Below are 20,889 nucleotides of genomic sequence, written 5' to 3'. Positions count from 1 at the left end.
GTCAGCTTTGGTCAGAGGCTGCTCTGCAGCAGGCAGCAGCAACTGCAGAGATTCATAACGATCGAAGTTAGGAAAGTAAGTTACTCTTGGATGCTGTTGTGGTCTGAATATAAATACCCTCCATGTGCTCATGTTTGAACACTTGGTCCTAGGTGACGGCATGGATTCATAGGTTATACACTTAGGAGGTAGGCTTTGAGGTTCTATAACCTGGTCCCAGTTCCTGCTCACTCTCCTTCCCAATTGCCAGGATGGCCTACAGCTGCGCTGTCCCTACCACAATGAACTAATAGCCCCTCTGAACTTAAGACAAATAAACCCTTTCTTCCCTGTTTGATTGTCAGGACATTTTATCACAGCAACAGATTAAGACAGAAGTTTAAGCCAAGCAGTGGTGGCGTGGCGCACACCTTTAATCCTAGGACTCAGGAAGGCGGATCTCCGTGAGTTCGAGTCCAGCCTGGTCTACAAGTTAGCTCCAGGACAGGCTCCAAAGACAGACGTTCAGACACCAATCGAACCGTCCTGGCTAGTTTCCGTGTCAGCGCCCCTCAGCTTAGAAGACGTCTCCAGAAGACAAGCCTGTTGGGCATTTTCTTAATTAGTGATGGATGCGGAAGGGCACCCCTGGGCTGCTGATCCTCGATTGTGTAAGAAAGCAGGCTGAGCCGGACAGCCACGAAGAGCAGGCCAGTAAGGAGCATTTTTCGGGGCTTCCGCAGCAGCTTGTCTCCATGTTCCAGTGCTGACTGCCTTCGATGATCACTGTAAACCATATCCTTTCCTCCTCAAAAGACTTTTGACAATGGCATTTCGTCACAGCAACAGAGACCCTAAGACAAGGACATGTCTGTCACCCCCTCTAAGGGCCAAGGAACACAGTGGAAGGGGGCAGAGAGAAGGTAAGCCAGCGGATGGGGTGGAATGTGGGACACTGTGCAGGCTTGAACTGAAGCAACTGCAGCCACCTGCACAAGACTGGGTCATTCACATGTAGGGACAGGGTTCCTGAAGCCTGGCCCCGCCCTCAGGACTAAGGCGTCCAATGGTTGCTGGAGAAAGACATTTCTTTAGCAGTGTACCAATGGTGCCCATGCTCACAAGCAACACTCCTCAAACTCTTGGATAACCAAAGCCAGACATAATAGAGGGGGAGCTGCTTCAGAAGAGAAAGGGGATTGGAGCAGGGGGCCAACAAAGATTGAGTATAATCAAAATACATTTTTTAAATTTTTATTTATTTACTTGGTTTTTCGAGACAGGGTTTCTCAGTAGCTTTGGAGCCTTTCCTGGAACTTGTGCTGCAGACCAGGCTGACCTTGCTTGAACTTACAAGAGATCTGACTGCCTCTGCCTCCTGAATGTTAGAATTAAAGGCATGTTCCACCACGGCCAGGCTCTGAAATACATTCTAAATATGTGGAATTAATATGTGTTAGCAAAACAATTAAGAGAAGTCATTAGGAATAAAAACACACAAACAAAAACCCGTATTAAGAGGCAATATATGAATTCTGCAAGATTGCAGGAACAGCATGTATAAAACAGGCTGGTGAGATGGCTCGCAGAAAAAATGCTGCCAGGCCTGACCACCTGAGTGTGATCTCCAGAACCCACCCAGCGGAATCAATTTCCACAAGTTGTCCTCTGACCTTACACGCACTTACGCGCACACATACACCCAATCACAATAAATAAAAATGCAACAATAGCCAGGTGGTGGTAGCACATGCCTTTAATCCGAGCACTCAGGAGGCAGAGGCAGAGGCAGGTGGATCTCTGAGTTCAACATCACCCTGATCTATAGAGTAAACTCCAGGACAGCCAGGGCTATTACATAGAGAAACCCTAGCTTGAAAAAACAAATTATATCTTTTTAATGAACAGTTAATTGTTTTTAACCACCGAGCTATCTCTCTCCAGACCCAACAATGGAAACCCGATGAAATACAATGTTCGGAATCTCCAGCTTGGGGCGGGGGGGGGGGGGGGGGAGAGGATTCCAGACCTGTCTTCAGTATGCCAAGCAGCAGCTCCCTGAAGCTGCCCTTCCAGACCCCGCCCCTGAGAAAGCCCCGTTGTGGGAATTCATTCAGGAATAGTTTTCGAAGTACCAGTCTATTAGGGTGTGGTCTGAAGTACTATAAGCCCAGACAGGAAGCATGCTCTCTCTTGGCTGGCTCCTTCCCTGGAGAAGCCCAGAACCATGCATCCAGGTTGTTTAAAATGAGGCCCCCCAACCTGTGACATGGTTTTCTATCATGGGGTTCTCTTCATCCCCTGGGGCCACCCAGAAATGCTTTGCTCAGATTAAACCTGGATTTATTCTTAATTCACCTTGGTCTGATTGGCTGTGTCAGCAGAGAGCTTACTAGGGTACAGGAACCATTCAACAAATATATACTATATATAAAAAATGAGTAAAGAAAGGCAGATTAGAATGCAAAGTACGCACGCGCGCGCACACACACACATCCAACAAATCATAAAGTTTAGCACGTACAGCTTCTCTACTGTGCTAAGAATCAAAGCAGTGGGAGAGAGAAGGTGCAGTAGGCCGAGTACCACAGGTGCCTGTTGAAAGGAAAGGCTGCTAGTTAGTTCCCGGCTGCTCAGCCCCGAAATAATCACACAGAAATCATATCATTTGCAATACTGTTTAGCCAATAGCTTAAGTGTATTTCTGGCTAACTCATATCTTAAACTAACCCATCTCGATTAATCTATTTATTGCCATGTGGCTGTGGCGTACCAGGTAAAGTTCCGTCCTGCATCCATCTCTGGCAGGGGCTACATGGCTTCTCTCTAACTCTGCCTCCTTTCTCCCAGCATTCAGTTTAGTTTTTGCTACCTATCCTATCAAGTTCCGCCTATCAAAGCTCAAGGCAGTTTCTTTATTCACCATTGGTAATCACAGCATACAGAGGGGAATCCCATATCAGGTACCACAAAGCCTGACCACCTGAGTGGAAAGAGCCAACTACCAAAGGTTGTCTTCTGACTCCATGTGCACAATGTGGCATGCACATGATCTCCTACCACCAAATAAAAAATAAATTAATGGGAAAAAAACAAAGCAGTAAACAGTTGGTCTTAAAGTGATGACTTTATTAATAAATATACATCCATATGATGATGCAGATACAAATCATGAACACTACTCCATTCCCATACACATAATTGCACACGAGTAGCTCAAGTTCATGAACATTAAACATACACAGTATCTATTCAGACTTTTTACAGCAGAGGACAACGTGCTTATTATCAGTTAAATGGTAATTATTTGCTTCATAATTGTCTGTGGAAAAAGGAAATTGTGAATCAAAGAATCAGAGTGGCCTGATTAAATCACACAATTGACTTGCTACCTGATTAATTCTCAAAAACTTAAATACACTGTATGTGAGAACACAGATCTGTCTACTTGGAAGGAAAAGGGAGAAAAGCAAAGGATTAAGATACATCTTAGAGTTTGAGTGAAGTCAATGACATTATAACAGACAGAGCAAAAGGGCATCCAAACTTTTTATGCCCAAGACTTATAAATTTATTACTGTGACTGATTATAAAAGCTTACTGCATATAGCCAAGGAACTGACAGAGAAGTTATCAACAACCCTGAACTGCTCTTTTAAAGCTTCTTAAAGTATAAAGAAGCTCACTGTTTAAACACACTGTGGTCATTCTTACACTGGATGAAGCACCCTTAACCTCATAGTAAATGGATCCAGATTTCACCTCAAAGAAATTCAGTATTTGTATTTCATGAAAATATATATGTAAATTCACACAAACAGCAGTTTAGAATGAATAAATACCACATTGACAGATGTTTCTTTTTTTAAATTAAAAATACAAAGAATTACTAGTCTGATTTCAACACTGATTTAAAAAATGTTCCCAAATATTAAAAATTAAACCAATTACTAATTTTTTAATATATTGTGCCAATATATTTTTAATATCCAGTGCAAAACTCCAAAGATAGTATCAAAATCACCCCATAGTAAAGATTAGTTAGGCAAGGGAATACCTGTGGAAAATGAAAATTTCATCTGATTGACTCCTTGTTATATAACAATAATAAATAAGGCGTGTTAAAATACCCTTTAAGAAAAAGTAAAACAACTTACTGGCATAGTAGATCATTTTCTGATAAACAGTTTTAATATAGATAGTGAAACCTATTTTATGAAGAATAGAATCACGTGTATAAAATTAGCAATTTACCTTTTAAGGAACAATTATACAGGGGGCAGTTCTTCCAACTGAATACACTGACATCTAGGCAACTGTTTAACATGCTTTTTCAGTGTCTGTCATGACAAAAGACCATGTTACAGAAGATGCAGAACGCAGTCTTTAGATCATGTAGAAGCAAAAATATTTTAAATGTGAAGACTTCATTCATGTCACTCTGTCTCTCCAGCGTGGCACTAATAAACTGTCCACAAGGAGAATAGTGAGTAGAATCAGATGTTCACCAGCGCTCACACTTAATACTCCAGGGAACGGCTCACAGGAACAGCAAATTCAGTTTTCTAAGTGATGCTACCCATCCACAGCTGTAGCCACGCATCCCTCTTTCCTGGACTAGAGCTCCCTATACAACACTGTTAAGAACATCTCTCCTTAAACCGATGTCCCATTTCATTACACAATAATACACCCACTGTGTCTTCAGACACACAGCACAGCACCACTGAGTAGATGTGCTGGGGAGTGGGGGAAGGGAACAGGTGTGGAAGAGCAAGGAAACGAATAAATGGGTATAAAAGCAGGAACGAAACCAAACTGAAAGGATATTGGTGGACTTACTATGACACACAATATGCACCCAATCCCTGACAGTGGTGCACAGTATTCTGCAGTAGAATACTGCAGCCATCTTTCAGGAACTGGCTGTGCAAGGGTTTCTAAGCAGTCAACTGCTGAACATCCTCAGAAATAGCTAAGTGATGGGTACTCAAGGGACCAGATGAACACACAATGAAGATGAAAGTGTTTGTGCGTATCAGAAGTTATACTGTTCTGAGTAAGTTATTACAAATTTTATGTTCTAGGCTTCTGCAAGAAGAAACACTTGAAGCAATTGAGCTGCCTGAATGATACCACTGGTTGTGTAGTCACCCAGCATTGTTCACTGTTCCCTATTTGTGCAAAGCTAGTCCTGTTGAGGTCACTGATCCCCCAAGCAATGCGACATCTCTCGTTGTCAGAGCAGAAGCCCAGCTGTGTGTCAGCTATCCCTAGGGGCACCTGAGGTTTGCTGCTTGTCTCCTGAAAGGTCTAAATCATGGCATTTATGTGCAGTCAGTTTGCATGGTCTGAGAGCAAGTCTAACCAATGGGTATGTGTCCTTTTATACTTTTGATTATTTTTAAAGTTTTTGAGTCTTTAATCTACATTTTAATATCAAAGGCATTTTGAAATGCAAGTAAGAAACGTAATTTTTTAAGTTCAGTGAAAGTTTTTCTGCTTTTTGCTCTGTTTGTTAAGAGAGGATTTCTACCTAGCGCTGGCTGCCCTGGAAATCACTATTCACACCTCTCAAACTCACAGAGATCCGCCTGCCTCTGCCTCTCAAGTGCTGGGATTAAAGGTGTGCGCCGCCTCTGCCCAGTGAAGCTTTTCAATTCTAAAGTTCATAATATTTTATGTAAAACTCAAAATAAATAAAATGTATATTAACAAACTAACAGAAAGGAAGATTTTCCTCTGTAACTATACCTATGTGTCTGGTATTTTTCTCTTTTCTATATTGCTATGAAAGCAAGCCTCACTAGGGAGAGGAGATTTCTTTTTGGAAAAGCAGTCTTCCTGGAGCCACAATGCCATTTTTAACCTAACCAGTACTCATTTTACAGGGTTCATGCATACGGAGTTCTTACATTTCTTGGTATTTGGGTCTTAATAGGCAAGAAACTGCTTTCTTAGACCAGTTCTGCAGTCTACCACTCCATGTGTGTCCTTTGGTAGATATAAACCTGAAAATACAGTTAAGTACTAATGCAATATAATAACAATTACTCAGAAAAACTAAAAAACCATTCTAAATGAGCACTAGTAATAAATGTTTTTAAATATAATATTTTGAAACTCACTAAGTATATGAAAGACAAAATAGAATGATTATAGTTACATGCAGACCTTAAGGTTCTTTTTCTTGTATATTAAATATAATGTGCAGGCTTATGAAGTATTTAAGCATTTTGCTGTAAGAATGAATTATTCGTAGTGTATGGTATATATGCTCTTAAGCAACTGAAAAACATATATAGCCTGTAACCATAATCTCTGCAAGGCAAGTATTAGACAATGTTTTAGGAATAATGATCATCTAATGTCATGTGAATCAATAAATAAGAAGCTGTGTTTTAAATGCCAAAGCATCCAAACAGCTGTGTCTTATTTCAAGGACATTCTAAACTCACACAGGCACGCCCTCTGGTCTGCTCACTAGTGCTGTTCCACCCTGTCAGTTAGAAGCCTCAGGTAAACCTTACCACACGGGTTTACTCACAACTGGTCAACCATGACCGTTTGTTGGCCTGTGAAGCGTCCACTAATGGCCCAAAGGGAAAGCAAGGACTTAGCTGGGCACTGTCTGAACCTTGAACACTACAGGTACAATGCACTACTCCTGCCCAACGTGTCTCTGTCAACAAGTGGCAGCTTCTGAGCAAAAACAAAAGAAACTAAAATGAAGTGGGGAGTGAGGGAGATCAAACAGAAAAACAAAACTGGGAAGTCCAGGTGGTAAAGTCAAGAGTAAAGCAAGAAGCTTTGGGGCGCCTCAGTCTGCTCCTAGCACATGCTCTCCTGCCTCGCTCACTCACTGGGTGGCTTGACTTCACCACTGTTTTCCTGAACCCCATGAATCGCTCTGCTATGCATCATAGGGTAAGGGAAGGCAGCAGTACCACAGCCATAACCAAGATCTGCAAGTCGGGACAGAGCTTTAATGCTACCTGGAGGTCTCCCTGGGCTGACCTTGTACCCTGCAGCTTTGGTCGTACCCAAAGGTCTGCCTGGACTCGTCTTAAATCCAGCTGCTTTGGTAGTTCCCAGGGGTCTGCCCGTGCTGGTCCGGTATCCTGCTGACTTGGTGGTTCCCGAAGGCCGGCCGCGCTTACCAGATCGATTGAGGTTTTTCTTTTTCTTTAGTTCATCTTTTATCTCTATGTTTCTGCCACTGGTAGGCTGCAAGTGTGTGTCACTTAATGGGTCTTGCCTCTGACAAACCATCGGTTTGTGGCTGACTGTGTGGCCATATTTGCTTTGCTGGGATGAATATAAATCAAACTGGTCAGCAGCTCTCATGGCATCTTCGTTGAGGCAGGAAGGTTTGCCAGGCCCACAGAACGCTGGATTACTGGAGGCAACAGGATGCATCATTTTCTACCAAAAATAAAGACAAATGTGTATAAATACCTATCTGTTTGACAGCATCCAGTGGGAAAACCATCTTTAACAACTATGTAGACTACTTGAAATTAGGACAATAGAGTAGACTCCAAAACACTTAAACACACATGAGCAGTGTTCCATGACAGTCCGCCAATCCCCACCCAACCGAAACATTTCTTCCCAGAGGACAGAGAAAGTGAAATGTACAAGGACCAGAAAGCTCCAGAAAGGTAGGAGATTCACTCTCCCTTGCCCTGCAAGTTTATAAAAGCAAGAAAGAAGTCAGGGAGAGAAAGACTCTCCAGTGGACAGGAGTGGTGCCCATGCTAGGAAGTCTGTTCAGTGATATAGGTGCCTTTGTTACCCATACATCTGCCCACAACCTAATAAACTGACTCACTAAGCTAGCCTTGCTTGGAATTCTTTGTTGATGCCCTGTCTAGGGTAAACAGAGAATGCTGTCCATGTCTCCCCACAAAACGTCACAAAACAGCATGAGAGTCCTGGGTTTCTCAATTACAGGTAGGAACAGAGATGTCATAAGATCGCTCAATTAGAGGTTGCAAATGGCTCAGCCATTAAGAGAAAACTTGCTGCTCTTGCAGTGAGCCCTAGTTCAGGTCCCAGCACCCATATGGTGGCTGACAGTATCCACAAATCCAGTTCCAGAGGACTGACACCCTCTTCTGACCTCCCTGGACTTCAGGCATGTGCACAGTAAACAAATGCACGTAGGCAAAACAGTCATACACATAAATTTGTATTTTTTTAAAATTTTTCGAGATAGGGTTTTAATTTTGTGTAACACTGGTTGTCCTGGAACTCTCTCTGTAGACCAGGCTAGACTCAAACTCACAGAGATCTGCCTGCCTCTGCCTCCCAAGTGTTGGGATTAAAGGAGTGCACCATCACCCGGACAAATTTCTTAAAAAAAAAAATCTAAATTTAAAAAAAAAAATAACTCAAAGCACTAATTTAATAGCTATAAATAGTCTGGTTAAAGCTGAAGTAGAAAAATGAGTATTTTATAGGCTTTTGTTTTCCCTTTTATGTTATTAAACTCTAGAAAGAGAATAGTAAAAAAAAAAACAGAACAAGGGCCAAAGAGATGACTCAGCAGGAAAAGGCACTTGCCACCAAGCCTGACATTCTAAGTTCAATAACACAAAAGGTAGGAGAGTCAATTTCCACAAGTGGTTCTCTGACAATCTCTCTCTCTCTCTCTCTCTCTCTCTCTCTCTCTCTCTCTCTCTCACACACACACACACACACACACACACACACACGTTTAAAATTTAAACAAGGGCTGGAGAGATGGCTCAGAGATTAAGAGCACTGGTTACCCTTCCAGAGGTCCTGAGTTCAATTCCCAGCAAATACACGGTGGTTCACAGCCATCTATGCGATCTGGTGCCCTCTTTTACTATGCAGGCATAGATGCAGGCAGAACACTATACATTGTAAATAAATTTTAAATAAATAAAAATAAGAACCCAGAACTCTTATTAAAATGATTTTCCATGCCTAGCCTTAGAATGCGCCATTGAGTCTTGCAGCAGCACACTCTCACATGTATACTCTCAACCTGATCAATTTCCACAGGATGGATACTCAGTCATTATGGTCATCTATTATTTATGCAGAACCCCGAGTGTGTGTTACACCTTTCAAAAGCCAGATAGTGCCAGCAGGAACACAATGTCTTGACCCAGCACAGAATCCCTTCCAATTGCCTCTATCCAAACAAAGGCAGTATCAACACAGAATAAACGAAGGTTTCTATTAGCTAAAACAGATGAGCACATATACAAACAGTGAAGACTTAAAACTACAAAAATATGGACAACAGTCAAATACCATCTACTCCAAATACTTTGTCTACGCCAAAGACAAAAGCTGCATGTCAAACAGATCACATACAGGGTATGCCATCTTCTGGGCTTACAGGAGCCCTGAACAAGAAAAAAAAAATCACTTGTTAAGACCTTGCTATGATCTTCTCCTTCTACATAAGGCTGTGTCTCACATGAGCACTGACTCTGAGGCTGCAGCACTATGACAAAGAAAGACAAAGCCACGCACTCCAGTGCAGACTAAGGTACCTCCTGAAATGTTCTTCACGCACATACAACTGCAACTACTCCCAGAGATCACAAACAAGGAACTTATTGAGCTCATAGAATTCTGCACAAGGAAACAGGACGCAGGCCACAGAGGCACATGCTACTGAACTAAGTATTTGCTGAAAATCAACAGAGTTGTTGCCCACATGGTTTAAAGTCCCAGTAATGAAGAAAAAATATACACTGAGAAGTCACTCACTTATGGTCAGAGGAGTCAACACAGACTTGAAATTATACAACAAGTCAAAGCAAAACAAAGTATTAAAAGAAGTAATTTATTATATATACAGTGTTCTGCCTGCATGTATGTGTGCAGGCCAGAAGAGGGCACCAGAGCTCATTACAGATGGCTGTGAGCCACCGTGTGGGTGCTGGGAACTGAGCACAGGCCAAGTGCTCTGGAAGAGCAGCCAGTGCTCTTAACCGCTGAGCCATTTTTCCAGCCCCTCAAAGGAGTAATTTTTAGTCACTTTCCAAATACAAGCTAACTATTAATATTTATTTCACTAGCTACAATTCTAATTTCAGATCAGAAACAGAGACCATCAAGCTAAGTTTTAAACATAACATTAGTCTCAAGTTAGTTTTCTCTGGGCCAGGCCTTTGCACATAATCCTCAGGGCATGCTGCTAAGGAAATGGGAACGGGGCTAGAGAATGGCTCAGCAGCAAACAGTACTGCTGCACAACTGCAAGGACTAGAGTTTGGCCATCGGCACCTATCTACAGACTATCAACAGCACCTATCTATAGACCAGTCTTGTCGACAACCCCAGCCTGCTGACAGGAATGGAGCTTTCTGGCTTCCAGCATAACTGAGAAAACAAAAGTCCAGGTTGAGTGAGACACCCTGCCTCAAAAAAAAAAAAAAAAATAGAATGACAGGACACTCAACACCCTGGTCTCTGCATCAACACAAATAGTCACATACAGATACATGTGTGTGCACACGACAGACAGACAGACAGACAGACACACACACACACACAACACACACTTTTTTTTTCTTTTTTTAAGAAATGGGGATTGACTTTAAGTGACCTATTAGGGACACTCTTTAGGAGAATGCAAAGCCAAAACAGGAATTCAGCTATTCTGAATAGAGTCGACAGTTCATGTTATAGGATACTGAAGGTGTTCAGCAGCATCCCAATAGCTGTCAGGAATACAGCTTTCCCCCCAAATATATGAAAACCAAAATTTTCTCCAGATATTGCCGTAAGAGGCATCAGTCTAGCACATTCACCTCTGGGGCAGGATGTAGTTCATGTGCTGACCCCTGGGTTCAACCCCTCCTCACACCAAACAAAAAGTATCTCTTTAGCCCTTAACTTCATAAATATCCACAAAAATTTTCCTGTTGGAAATATGAAATTAATTATCCAAATGGAAGAAAAGCTAGTACTGTGCTTCTTGAAACAATCATATTCTCTCTCCAAATTATATACTAAATGTCTAGGTCCCCAGGACGCCCCACTATGCCCAGACTCATCAGGAAATGTGGGTAGGAATAGGGCTAATGACTTTCATTGTTTACAAAATCAGTAACGCAAAGAAAAGAAGTCAAGCTTGGGAAGACTCCAGTCCTGCTCATGAACCTCTTTAACCAACTCCAAAATTCACTGAAGATGAACCTGTTGGCCTGGAAACGTAAGCAAACTGTATTAGATGGGAACTCGGAAAACTGCAGGACACTTATCTAAGTACTGTTTGTGAAGTGGCATTAATAAATGCATCTGAGATGCATCATATATACATATGTACATATATGAACTAAGTAGGAATCTAAAGAGCTGTTTGTGGCCAATGGATTTGGACTAGCGACTACTCAAACTCAAGGAGAAATACGCATACCTGTAAGAAAACTGAACCCTCTTCAGTCATTATTTAGAAAGCCGTCACAAAAAGAAATTGGAGCCAGGTGTGGTGGCACAAGCCTGTATTCTGAGATAGAGGCCACCAAATCTCAAAGGATTCTAAGGGTAGCCTGATCTACCGGCAAACGCAAGGACAGTCAAAGCTATACAACAGATGACACTTCCTGAAAAAGAACCTCAGCAGTGGCTCAGCTGCTGGTAAAGGGCCAGCTGCTGTCTAAGCACAGCGCCTGGGTTTGTTTGGATCCCCAGCACAAAGATGGCAAGCACAGCACCCTGTGATGGGAACCCCATGGGGAGGTAGTAGACTGCCACCAGATCCCTACAACCCACTGGTCAGCCAAATCTGGAAGCTCCAGGTTCAAGTTGGTGGGAGATCTTGTCTTAAAAATAAGACAGAGTGCATCCCTCAAGGAAGACCCTTGGCATTGACTTTTGGCCATACTAGCTCACACACATATGTAGACATGCAGTTACATACACATGCCTATCACTGGGAAGGGTGATGTCAGAGATTCCCAGTTTGAAGGCCAGATCCAAGCTTCATAGAAAGCAATAGATAAAAGTAGTAAGTTAAGAGTTTTCTCTCACACATGGAACTGCTAAATAAAGAAAAAAAATTCTTACAACCTATGTCAGCACTATGAAATCCTTTATGTGTATGTTCATCTGTATATATATTTACATATACAATAAATTTCAGCATTAACCATGTTCTTCAAAATGCCGCCTCCTTTCTACTTCAAAACTTGCCTGCTAATGATTCTTGCTAATGATTCTAATGAGACCTGGTCTCATTCTTTGCCTAGGCTGACCTCAAACTCACAGCAATCCTCCTGCCTCACCAAGCAAGTGATGAGTGTAAAGGTGGTAACCAACATGCTCGGTCAGCTGTTTTTTTAAAATTATGTTTGTGTGCACAAGAACATGTGAGTATGGGTAGTTGGAGTTAGTTTCCAGCTATGCACTGACTGGACGCAGGGACCCAGCCTCTCCTTCTCAAGACCAGTACACACCCTTAGCTGTTTTTATCCAGCTAACTATATAGAACTCTCTTCATACAAAGTTCACTAAGATGATGTAGGCTACATTTAAGAAATGTCCTAAGAATTCCTCTGAGATGTGGGTGGAAGGCAAGCTAAGAGTTATTGAACAAATTGTGTGCCTAGCAAAGGCTCTAGCTGTTTTTTTCTGTTTTGTTTGTGGTACCGGGGGTGGAACCCAGGGCCTTGCACGCACATGTCAATGAAGAAAAACATTTGTAAGCGATTCACTGACAGTTTAAGCCTACGAGGAGTTGGACTGCAACTAAATTATTAGTTTTGAAGATATACTGAGCTTTGCTCTTCCTGGAGTTTTACTGTGGAGTTTTAAACCTGCTGTCCTTAAATGAAACAATCACATCTCGAATATGGCAGACATAACGGCCAACAAAATTATTTTTAGTAACTCTGCAAGGCACCTATGAAGCTTTGTAAATACAGCAAAGCTTCAAAAGCCCCCATTCTGTTCTCCAAAAATCAAATACCACATAATTGTCGGACTTTTGTTACAATCTGGCTACCTAATATATATAATTGCATATGATTTTATAATCCTAAACAAGTGTGTGAGAGGCCGTGGCAATAACTGGGAGTGCTGTTCAGCTCCTGGCCTCACCGGGGGAAGTTTGGATACTAAGACACAACAAAAATAACGGTGTCCTTTGTCTTCTCTGTACTCCTCAACTGTGCCCCGCGGCAGTTCCCCAAGCCAGCAGTCTAACTGGAGCCGAGGCGCTCACCGCCATGAGACCGGGATGCGCCGGGAAACGGCGATCATCGCAGCTCGAGGACAAGTTTGCAGCCCCGCGCACACCCTGCAGCCCGGGTCTTGGGGCCCGCGCCGTGACTTCCGCCTCCCGCGAGGCCGGCGGGAGCCCGGGCGGAAGTGCCGCGGGTCCCGGCCGCTCGGGAAGGAGGCGCCCGCCGCCGCATCCCGCGCCTCGCTCGCCGCCGCCCCTCGCTCGCCGCCGCCCCGCGCCCTACCTCGGCCGCTAGGAGCCCGGCCCTCAGCGCGCCCAGGAGCCGACCATAGGCAGGATACCTCCAGGCCGCTCCGCTCGCTCCGGCCGGCCCGGTCCAGTCCACGGCAGAGGGCCGGCGGCGGCTGGGAGGCCCAAGCCAGCGCCCGACTCCCAGGAGTCCTCGCCGCGGGCCCGGGACGCCGGAGGAAGAGGCCACCACAGCCCTGGAACGTGAGCGCCGCGCGCGCGAACGCGCACGCTTCGGTATCGCGAGACCGGTCGCCTGGCCCGCGTCCAGAGTGCGCGTGCGCGGGGTGGGGACCGCTGACGGACTTGCGGCCAGGGCTGGTCTAGACTCCCGCCAAGGGGAATTTCTCACTCCGACCCTGTGATGTCAGAACGTCTATTCACCAGATTTCTCAGTTATCGGGGGCCCTTGGGTATCAGCCTCAGTACCCCCTCTGGGCTCAGAATTGGATGTCTATGTCAGCCGAGGATCTGAGGGTAAAAAATTAACTCAAACACGTTACCTCTGCATCTTCTTTATTTTTCGTGCAAGGGGAGAAAGTGAAGTGAAAGGGCGCGGAGAAGAAGAATAGGGGGAAGAATAAGGAGAAGAAAGAAGAAGGAGAGTGAGGGGAAGAAGCAGAAGAAGTAGCGAGGAGAAGAATAAGGACTGATCTCCACGAGGTTTCTAGTTTTTACAGACACAGTAGGAAAATTCCATAGGCAAGGACAATGATAATATGTATATCAAAATCACAAAGAGGGTAGGTAGAATCTGACAAAGCAGTACCCCGGAAAAGGTGGCCCGACCCAGGAAAGAGCCAGCCTTCAAGGGAAAGTACTTGACATCCCAACCCATTAGATAAAGTTACTAAACATCCCTGCATCTTGGGCTCACCCACTCTCGTCTAATCTCTTTGGTGATAACTGCGGCTGTGCTCCAGAAGTCGATTTTCACCGCTGTTTGTAAACGATGTTTGACCACGTGTGCTAGGGACTTCTCACACACGTGAGAGACTCATTGTCCAGTGCACACCTTTAATCATGATGCAGAGGCATGCCAATCTCTGTGAGTTTGAGACCAGCCTGGTCTACAGAGTGAGTTCCAGGACAGCCAGGGGTACACAGAGAAACCCTGTCTTGAAAAACAAAAAGACTCATTGTCCTTCAGTTTTTTGGGGTGGTTAGGGTGAGATGCCCAACCTCCAAACAACATGGGAATATTCAGATGATAATGGCATTAGGAACTTCTGACATACGATATGCAATAATTAAAAGCATTTTGTGGGATGCCCAATAGTACTTAGGTTTTCGTTGTTTAAAATCCCTGGCATCTCTACAATGTACTATAGAGCTGAGCCACTAGCCTAATTCCACTTTGGCTGTAACTGTTTCTGTTGCAGAATAATCTTTCTATTCAGTGTAAAGATGGGTCTCTGCCTAAGGGACCTTCTGATTGGTTTAATAAAGAGCTGAATGACCCATACTTAGGCAGAGAGGGCAGGCAGGATTGGGGGACAAAGATGAATCTAGGTGTGCCTAGACTTGGAGTAAGTAGGATGCACACAGAAGAGAGGTAACCAAGCCATATGATAGAACGTAGGTTAATAAAGCCAGGCTAATTATAGTTAGAAGAGCTGGTTGGGAAAGGGCCTAGGCTGAGGCCAAGCTTTCACAATGAATAAGTCTCCGGGTCGTCATTTGTGAGCTGGCGGCCCAGGAAGGGGTCTGACTCCAGTGTCCTTCTGAGTCACTTTGCTGTATAGTTACCTGGATTCTGGTGGAGTTCTTACCATAAATACATAACATGAAATTAATTAGTAGTCTTCCCATACTCCAAACCCACAAACACTTCCAAGGAAAAAAACGAAAGTTGTCCAGCAGGATGGTGACAGAAAACCCACCTTGGAGACAACAACCTATCTTCCTCTCGGGAACTAGAGGAACTGTCACTCAAACAGCCCCTCCCTCCCTCCAAAGAACCCTGAGCTGTCAGCAACAACAAAGTTTGGGTATTTTTGATTTGTTTAAAATGAAAAAAAAAAGAAGAAGAAAAAAAAAAAAACCAGCCACAAATCCCAGAGCTGCCAAGAAGACACCTGTTGGCAGAAAGGACTAGCACAGTGGTGCTCGCAGCTGCTCCAATGGGCCTTGCTTTGGCCACAACTCAAGATGTTTCTTGGATGAACCAGCCTACTGTCACCCCAGATGACCCTGCTCACAGATACACTGGATCTTACTGCAGCAGTCTTCAATCTGGTCAGACAGGAACATCTCCCCAACCCATGACAGCAGTGCACACAAATGACTCGGCTGGACAAACAGCACTCCCTTCGTGTTTCGGAAACTTCCTTCCTGGCAAGGCTTCTATGCAGCAGTGTGAACCTCTGAAGACTAGTCTCAGCAGTCACATTGCCTGCTGGAGGCTTCTGAGTGCTGGCAGAGTGAGCCATGGGGGTTGCAGGAAAAGCAGGTGACTCGGAGGTACCAGTCCCAAGCAGCCCAGAAACAGCTAGCAGGTGGCTAGACTTTAACAGCTAGACTGCAGAGATTGGGGGTCAGAGACCTGACAAGTGAGATTGTGGAGCCATCAGTCCTGGTGCGTGAAGGAGGAAGGCACTGAACTGCTGCTGGCTCTGCTTGCTGAGGAGCCGGACTTGGGTTGGAAACTAGGCCACTGGCGCTCTAAGGCCACACTTGAAAGCAATATCCTGGCACACTGCATTTGGAGTAGCTGACTCAAGTGAGTTTCCCTTTGAATAGTGTAGTGAGGAGCTGCGGGCAGGCCTGCTTTTTGTCCCGCCCGACTCCCACATGGCTAGCTTAGCCCCGGAAATAACAACACACAAATTGTGTTCATTTAAACACTGCCTGGCCCATTATCTCTAGAGAGTTAGTTACTGGCTAACTCTCACATCTTGACTAACCCATTTCTAATAATCTGTATAGCACCACGAATTGGTGGCTTACCGGGAAAGATTCTAACCTGCGGCTGTCTCGGAGAGGAGAGTCATGGCGACTGCCTCACTTCCCTTCTTCCCAGCATTCTGTTCTGTCTACTCCGCCTACCTATGTTCTGACCTATCAGGCCAAGGCAGTCTCTTTATTAACCAATGAAAGTAACACATAGACAGATAACCCTCCTCCATCATTTCCCCTTTTTCTGTTTAAACAAAAAAGAAAAGCTTTCACTTTAACATAGTAAAATTACATATAGCAAAACAGTTATCAAGCAAGAATTACAGTTACATTATTTATATCTATTTTATCTTTTATCATAACTAAGGAAAACTATAACTAATCATTCTATCTGTAGTGGTGGGAGCAGCGGGCTGTGGCCCGGCTCCCAGCTAGCTTTACCCGAAATAATTACACGGAAACTGTATTCATTTTAAACACTGCTTGGCCCATTAGTTTCAGCCTCTTATTGGCTAACTCTCACATCTTGATTAACCCATTTCTAATAATCTGTGTAGCACCATGAGGTGGTGGCTTACCAGGAAGGATCTTAACCTGCGTCCATCTTGGAGAGGAGAGCTATAGCGTCTGCCTCACTTCCCTTCTTCCCAGCATTCTGTTCTATCTACTCCACCTACCTATGTTCTGACCTATCAGGCCAAGCAGTTTCTTTATTAACCAATGAAAGTAACACATAGACAGATAACCCTTCTCCATCAGAACAGAGCAAAAGGACCTTCGGCTCAGGACAAAGTGTCAGTGTTTTGTGTTACACTGGACCATCAAAGAGGGTCACTCCAGAATGTAACCAGACTCTAAGGCAGCAGAGAGGCACAATTTCTGATGAACTGAACTCCAAAAACCCATGCAGCAGTGTATTTGATTGTCACACCAAAGTTTTTAGAGTAAAGCAAGTTCCTCATACCAAAATACAGATCTAATCTCCATGTTTCTTTTTTCTTTCTTTTTCTTTCTTCCTTTTTTTTTTTTTCAGACAGGGGTTCTCTGTAGCTTTTGGAGCCTGTCCTGGACCTAGCTCTTGTAGACCAGGCTGGCCTCAAAATCACAGAGATCCACCTGCCTCTGCCTCCTGAGTACTGGGATTAAAGGCATGCACCACGACCACCTGACTGATCTCCATGTTTCTTGAAGGAGCAACTCACCCTTGCAAATTTAGCCCTTATTGTGCACCACTGCAGTACTCAGTAAAGCAAGGCACTCCAGGTTTGCCAGGGCTGTGTTGTGACTGAGTCAGGGAAAGGCTGTAAACTTCAGAAAAAGAACTCAAGTCACAGCAAATAATCACTGTTTTCTACACCGATTTCTTCAAGGTCCAAATCCTTCCAGAAAATAGCTACTTCATTCTGATGTGACTCTAGAAATCCAACTACAGTGAACTTGGAGGTGAAATCTGTGCCATGCTTCATGGTGTTAGTATTGACCTGGGACCTGGGAGTCACATCTGTCTATCAAAGTGATTCAGCACAGGACTGAGTTGCATGGTATCAGTACCACCTCCAAAGGAACTGGAGACAGATCAACCATATGGACAGCGATCTGTCTACTTGACCTCCAGTAAAAACCAAATAATCTAGACAGTGGTGGTGCATGCCTTTAATCCCAGCGCTCAGGAAGCAGAGGCAGGTGTATCTCTGTGAGTTCAAGGCCAGCCTGGTATAGAGTGAGTTCCAGGACAGTCACTGCCAAAGAAACCCTGTCTCAAAAACAGGAAAAACAAAACAACAACAACAAAAAACTCTGAACAAAAGCCCAGCATGGTGGAACATCCCTGTAATCCCAGCAGCACTGGGGAGGTAGAGCCCAGGGGATCTCTGTGAGTTCAGGGACAGCATGGTTTGCATAGCAAGCTCCAGAACAGCTAAAACTACACACACACACACACACACACACACACACACACACACACACACACACAAAGAGAGGCCCTGTCTCAAAGGAAAAGAAAGGTGGGACTGCCTAGCAGAGCACTGCTAGATCTCCTCAGACTCAGGCCTCCTAGTGACTCCACCCAAGGGGCCAGCTGTGCTTGGGTTCCTATTTGTTCTCTGTGAGAAGCCACATGCACACAACACCTCTTAGTGATTTCTGGAGAGCATCACTTTGAGTAGGACTAAGGGTTTGTCTTGGGGAACCCTGAACTTGTAATGGGTATCAGGGCAGACTGGCAGGAGGTATTCCATCTTCACAGCCAAGAATTTAGGGAACATGCCAGAACCTCTAAGAAACATGAAAATGGTGAATTTTTAGGAGGAAATAAGGTCCCACATTTAATTTTAGATCTTCCTTAAGAACTCCTTTTTGAGTGCTGGAGAGATGGCTCAGAGGTAAAGAACACTGACTACTCTTCCAGAGGTCCTGAGTTCGACTCCAGCATGAGCTCACAATCATCTATAATGAGATCTGATGCCCTCTTCTGGAATGCAGGCAAAACACTGTATACATAATAAAAACATAAATCTTAAAAATTCTTTTTCTGAGCATGTAGTTAGAGGCCACACCACCTAATGCTACTCCCTAAGTATTCAAATAGGAATCTGTGGGGCTATTAGGCAAACCTCCATAGATGGGTTCTGGGGAGGATAGAATTCCTGTCTTCATGCTTGCAAGGCAAACACTTTACTGACTGAGCTATTCCCATTCTTTTTGTTTTTTTCAAGACAGGGTTTCTCTGTGTAGCTTTAAAACCTGTCCTGGCACTAGCTCTTGTAGACCAGGCTGGCCACAAGCTCACAGAGACCCACCTGCCTCTGCCTCCCAAGTGCTGGGATTAAAGGCATGCGCCATCACCACCCAGTTTACTCTGCCCATTCTTAACCCACTTATGAGATCAATTCAGGAAAGTCTACTACAGTGAAAAAAATTCTGATTTCATCACATCACATGACAGCAAGGAGTAGGGTAGGACCATGCTGCTGTAGTAACTGATGTCTTGGTTGGGGTTTTCTAAAGGAACGTAAGACAGAGATACATGTGTGTCGAGACACGCATGCGCATGTGTAATTTACTAGACTGGTTTACACAATACTGGCTGAGATGCACAGTGGCTGTCTACATACTGGAAAGGCTAAACACCCAGCATATGTTCAGTACGTGAGGATGGAGGCCTTGGCGCAGAAGGCCTGGAGGATTCTTGGAGAACCACGGCTATATGATGTTGGAAGGTTGAAGCTGGATTTGCAGGCCAGGAAAAGCCAACAGTGATGTAGTGGTGGCAGCAGTGAAACAGATGTACCCACGAGCAAGAAGCAAAGGCAAGCAGGCAACACTACTTCTTCCTGGGCTCCCAACGCCTCGGGAAAACACTACCTACTATGGAGTCAGTTAGTACTTCCCACTTACCAAGATAACATTTTTGGATATGCCCTCAAAGAGATGTGTCTCTTGGTTGATTCTAAACCCAATCAAGTTGAACATTAAGATTCACAATTGGGCTGGAGAGATGGTTCAAAGGTTAAGAATCCTGGATGCTCTCCCAGAGGTCCTGAATTCAATTCCCAGCAACCACATGGTGGCTCACAATCATCAATAAAGAGATATGGTGCCATCTTCTGGCCTGAAGGCATACATGCACCCAGAACACTGTAAACAAAAAAAATCACAATCATGACTATTCTTCACTGTAACCCACTGTTTCGTGATAATTATTTACACTGTGTAATGATATGTCACTGTGATTGGTTTAATAAAAAGCTCAATGGCCAATAGCTAGGCACGATTTTCAGGAACAGAGGACACTGGGAAGAGAGGGAGTGTTGCCAACCAGGAGAGGCAGCAGCATGGCATTACAGAATAAAAGTAACTGAGCCATGTAAAAGAAGGTGGGTTTAAAGATATGGTTAATTTGTTATAAGAGCTAGTTAAAAACAAGCCTATGGTATCGGATAAGCTTTCATAATTAATAGAAAGTCTCCCTGTCATTTATTTGGAAGCTGGCACAAGGAACAGAGAAGACTCGCTACAATTCACATTACTCATATTGCCCACCCGAAAACAGTGATGAAGAAAAGATTTAAAAATCTTTCTTGTTCTTGGCTGGGTGGCAGTGGTGCCAACCGGGTCTACAGTGACACTGAGACACATCTGCTCCTGGAAGCACCAATTACTTCAAGAGGAAGACGGGCATCAAAGAGGCTCCTTATGGAGTTGTTAAGCCATTTGGGCAAGAAACTGTTCTTGCTTGAACTGCTTGACGAACTGGACATGCAGGACCCGCAGAGAAACGACTGCTGAACTTGCCTATAGGTGAGACGATCCTTCAGGGTTCCTGCTTCATCAAAGAGGTTGCTAGACATTCTGCAGGACATAGAAAAAAAAGTGACTGACAAACAGCCAGTATAGACAAAACTATCTTTAAAATTTCCTGCTTCATGAAAAAAATCTGCTGGATATTATGAGCCTGTAGGCTAAAGATGGATGCTCCAATGGTACAAAAGAACTTTGTGGGGAGTGGGAGCAGAATGGGAGGTGGGGAGAAGTGTAAATTTTTG

At 44.1% G+C, this 20,889-nt stretch overlaps 1 protein-coding gene across 2 annotated transcripts; it reads right to left on the bottom strand.

Annotated features, from left to right (window-relative positions):
- Positions 1 to 3,087: 3,087 nt before the first annotated feature.
- C14H5orf24 (chromosome 14 C5orf24 homolog) lies at positions 3,088 to 13,650 on the bottom strand. 2 transcript variants are annotated; one of them, XM_085699602.2, is made up of 2 exons: positions 13,440 to 13,650; positions 3,088 to 7,404 (listed from the first exon to the last, which is right to left on the bottom strand). In XM_085699602.2, the coding sequence occupies exon 2, from the start codon at positions 7,399 to 7,401 to the stop codon at positions 6,835 to 6,837; it is 567 nt and encodes a 188-aa protein (XP_085555728.1). In that variant the 5' UTR covers positions 7,402 to 7,404; positions 13,440 to 13,650; the 3' UTR covers positions 3,088 to 6,834. The 2 variants fall into 2 exon arrangements, with proteins under 2 accessions (XP_085555728.1, XP_085555729.1); XM_085699603.2 differs by having other exon boundaries at positions 13,498 to 13,650.
- Between the last annotated feature and the right edge of the window lie 7,239 nt (positions 13,651 to 20,889).

Source organism: Myodes glareolus, chromosome 14, assembly GCF_982192425.1.
Source record: "Myodes glareolus chromosome 14, mMyoGla1.1, whole genome shotgun sequence".
NCBI classification, from domain to species: Eukaryota; Metazoa; Chordata; class Mammalia; order Rodentia; family Cricetidae; genus Myodes; species Myodes glareolus.
The sequence above is the reverse complement of the archived record's forward strand: the minus strand, read 5'-3'. Positions and strand labels throughout refer to the sequence as shown.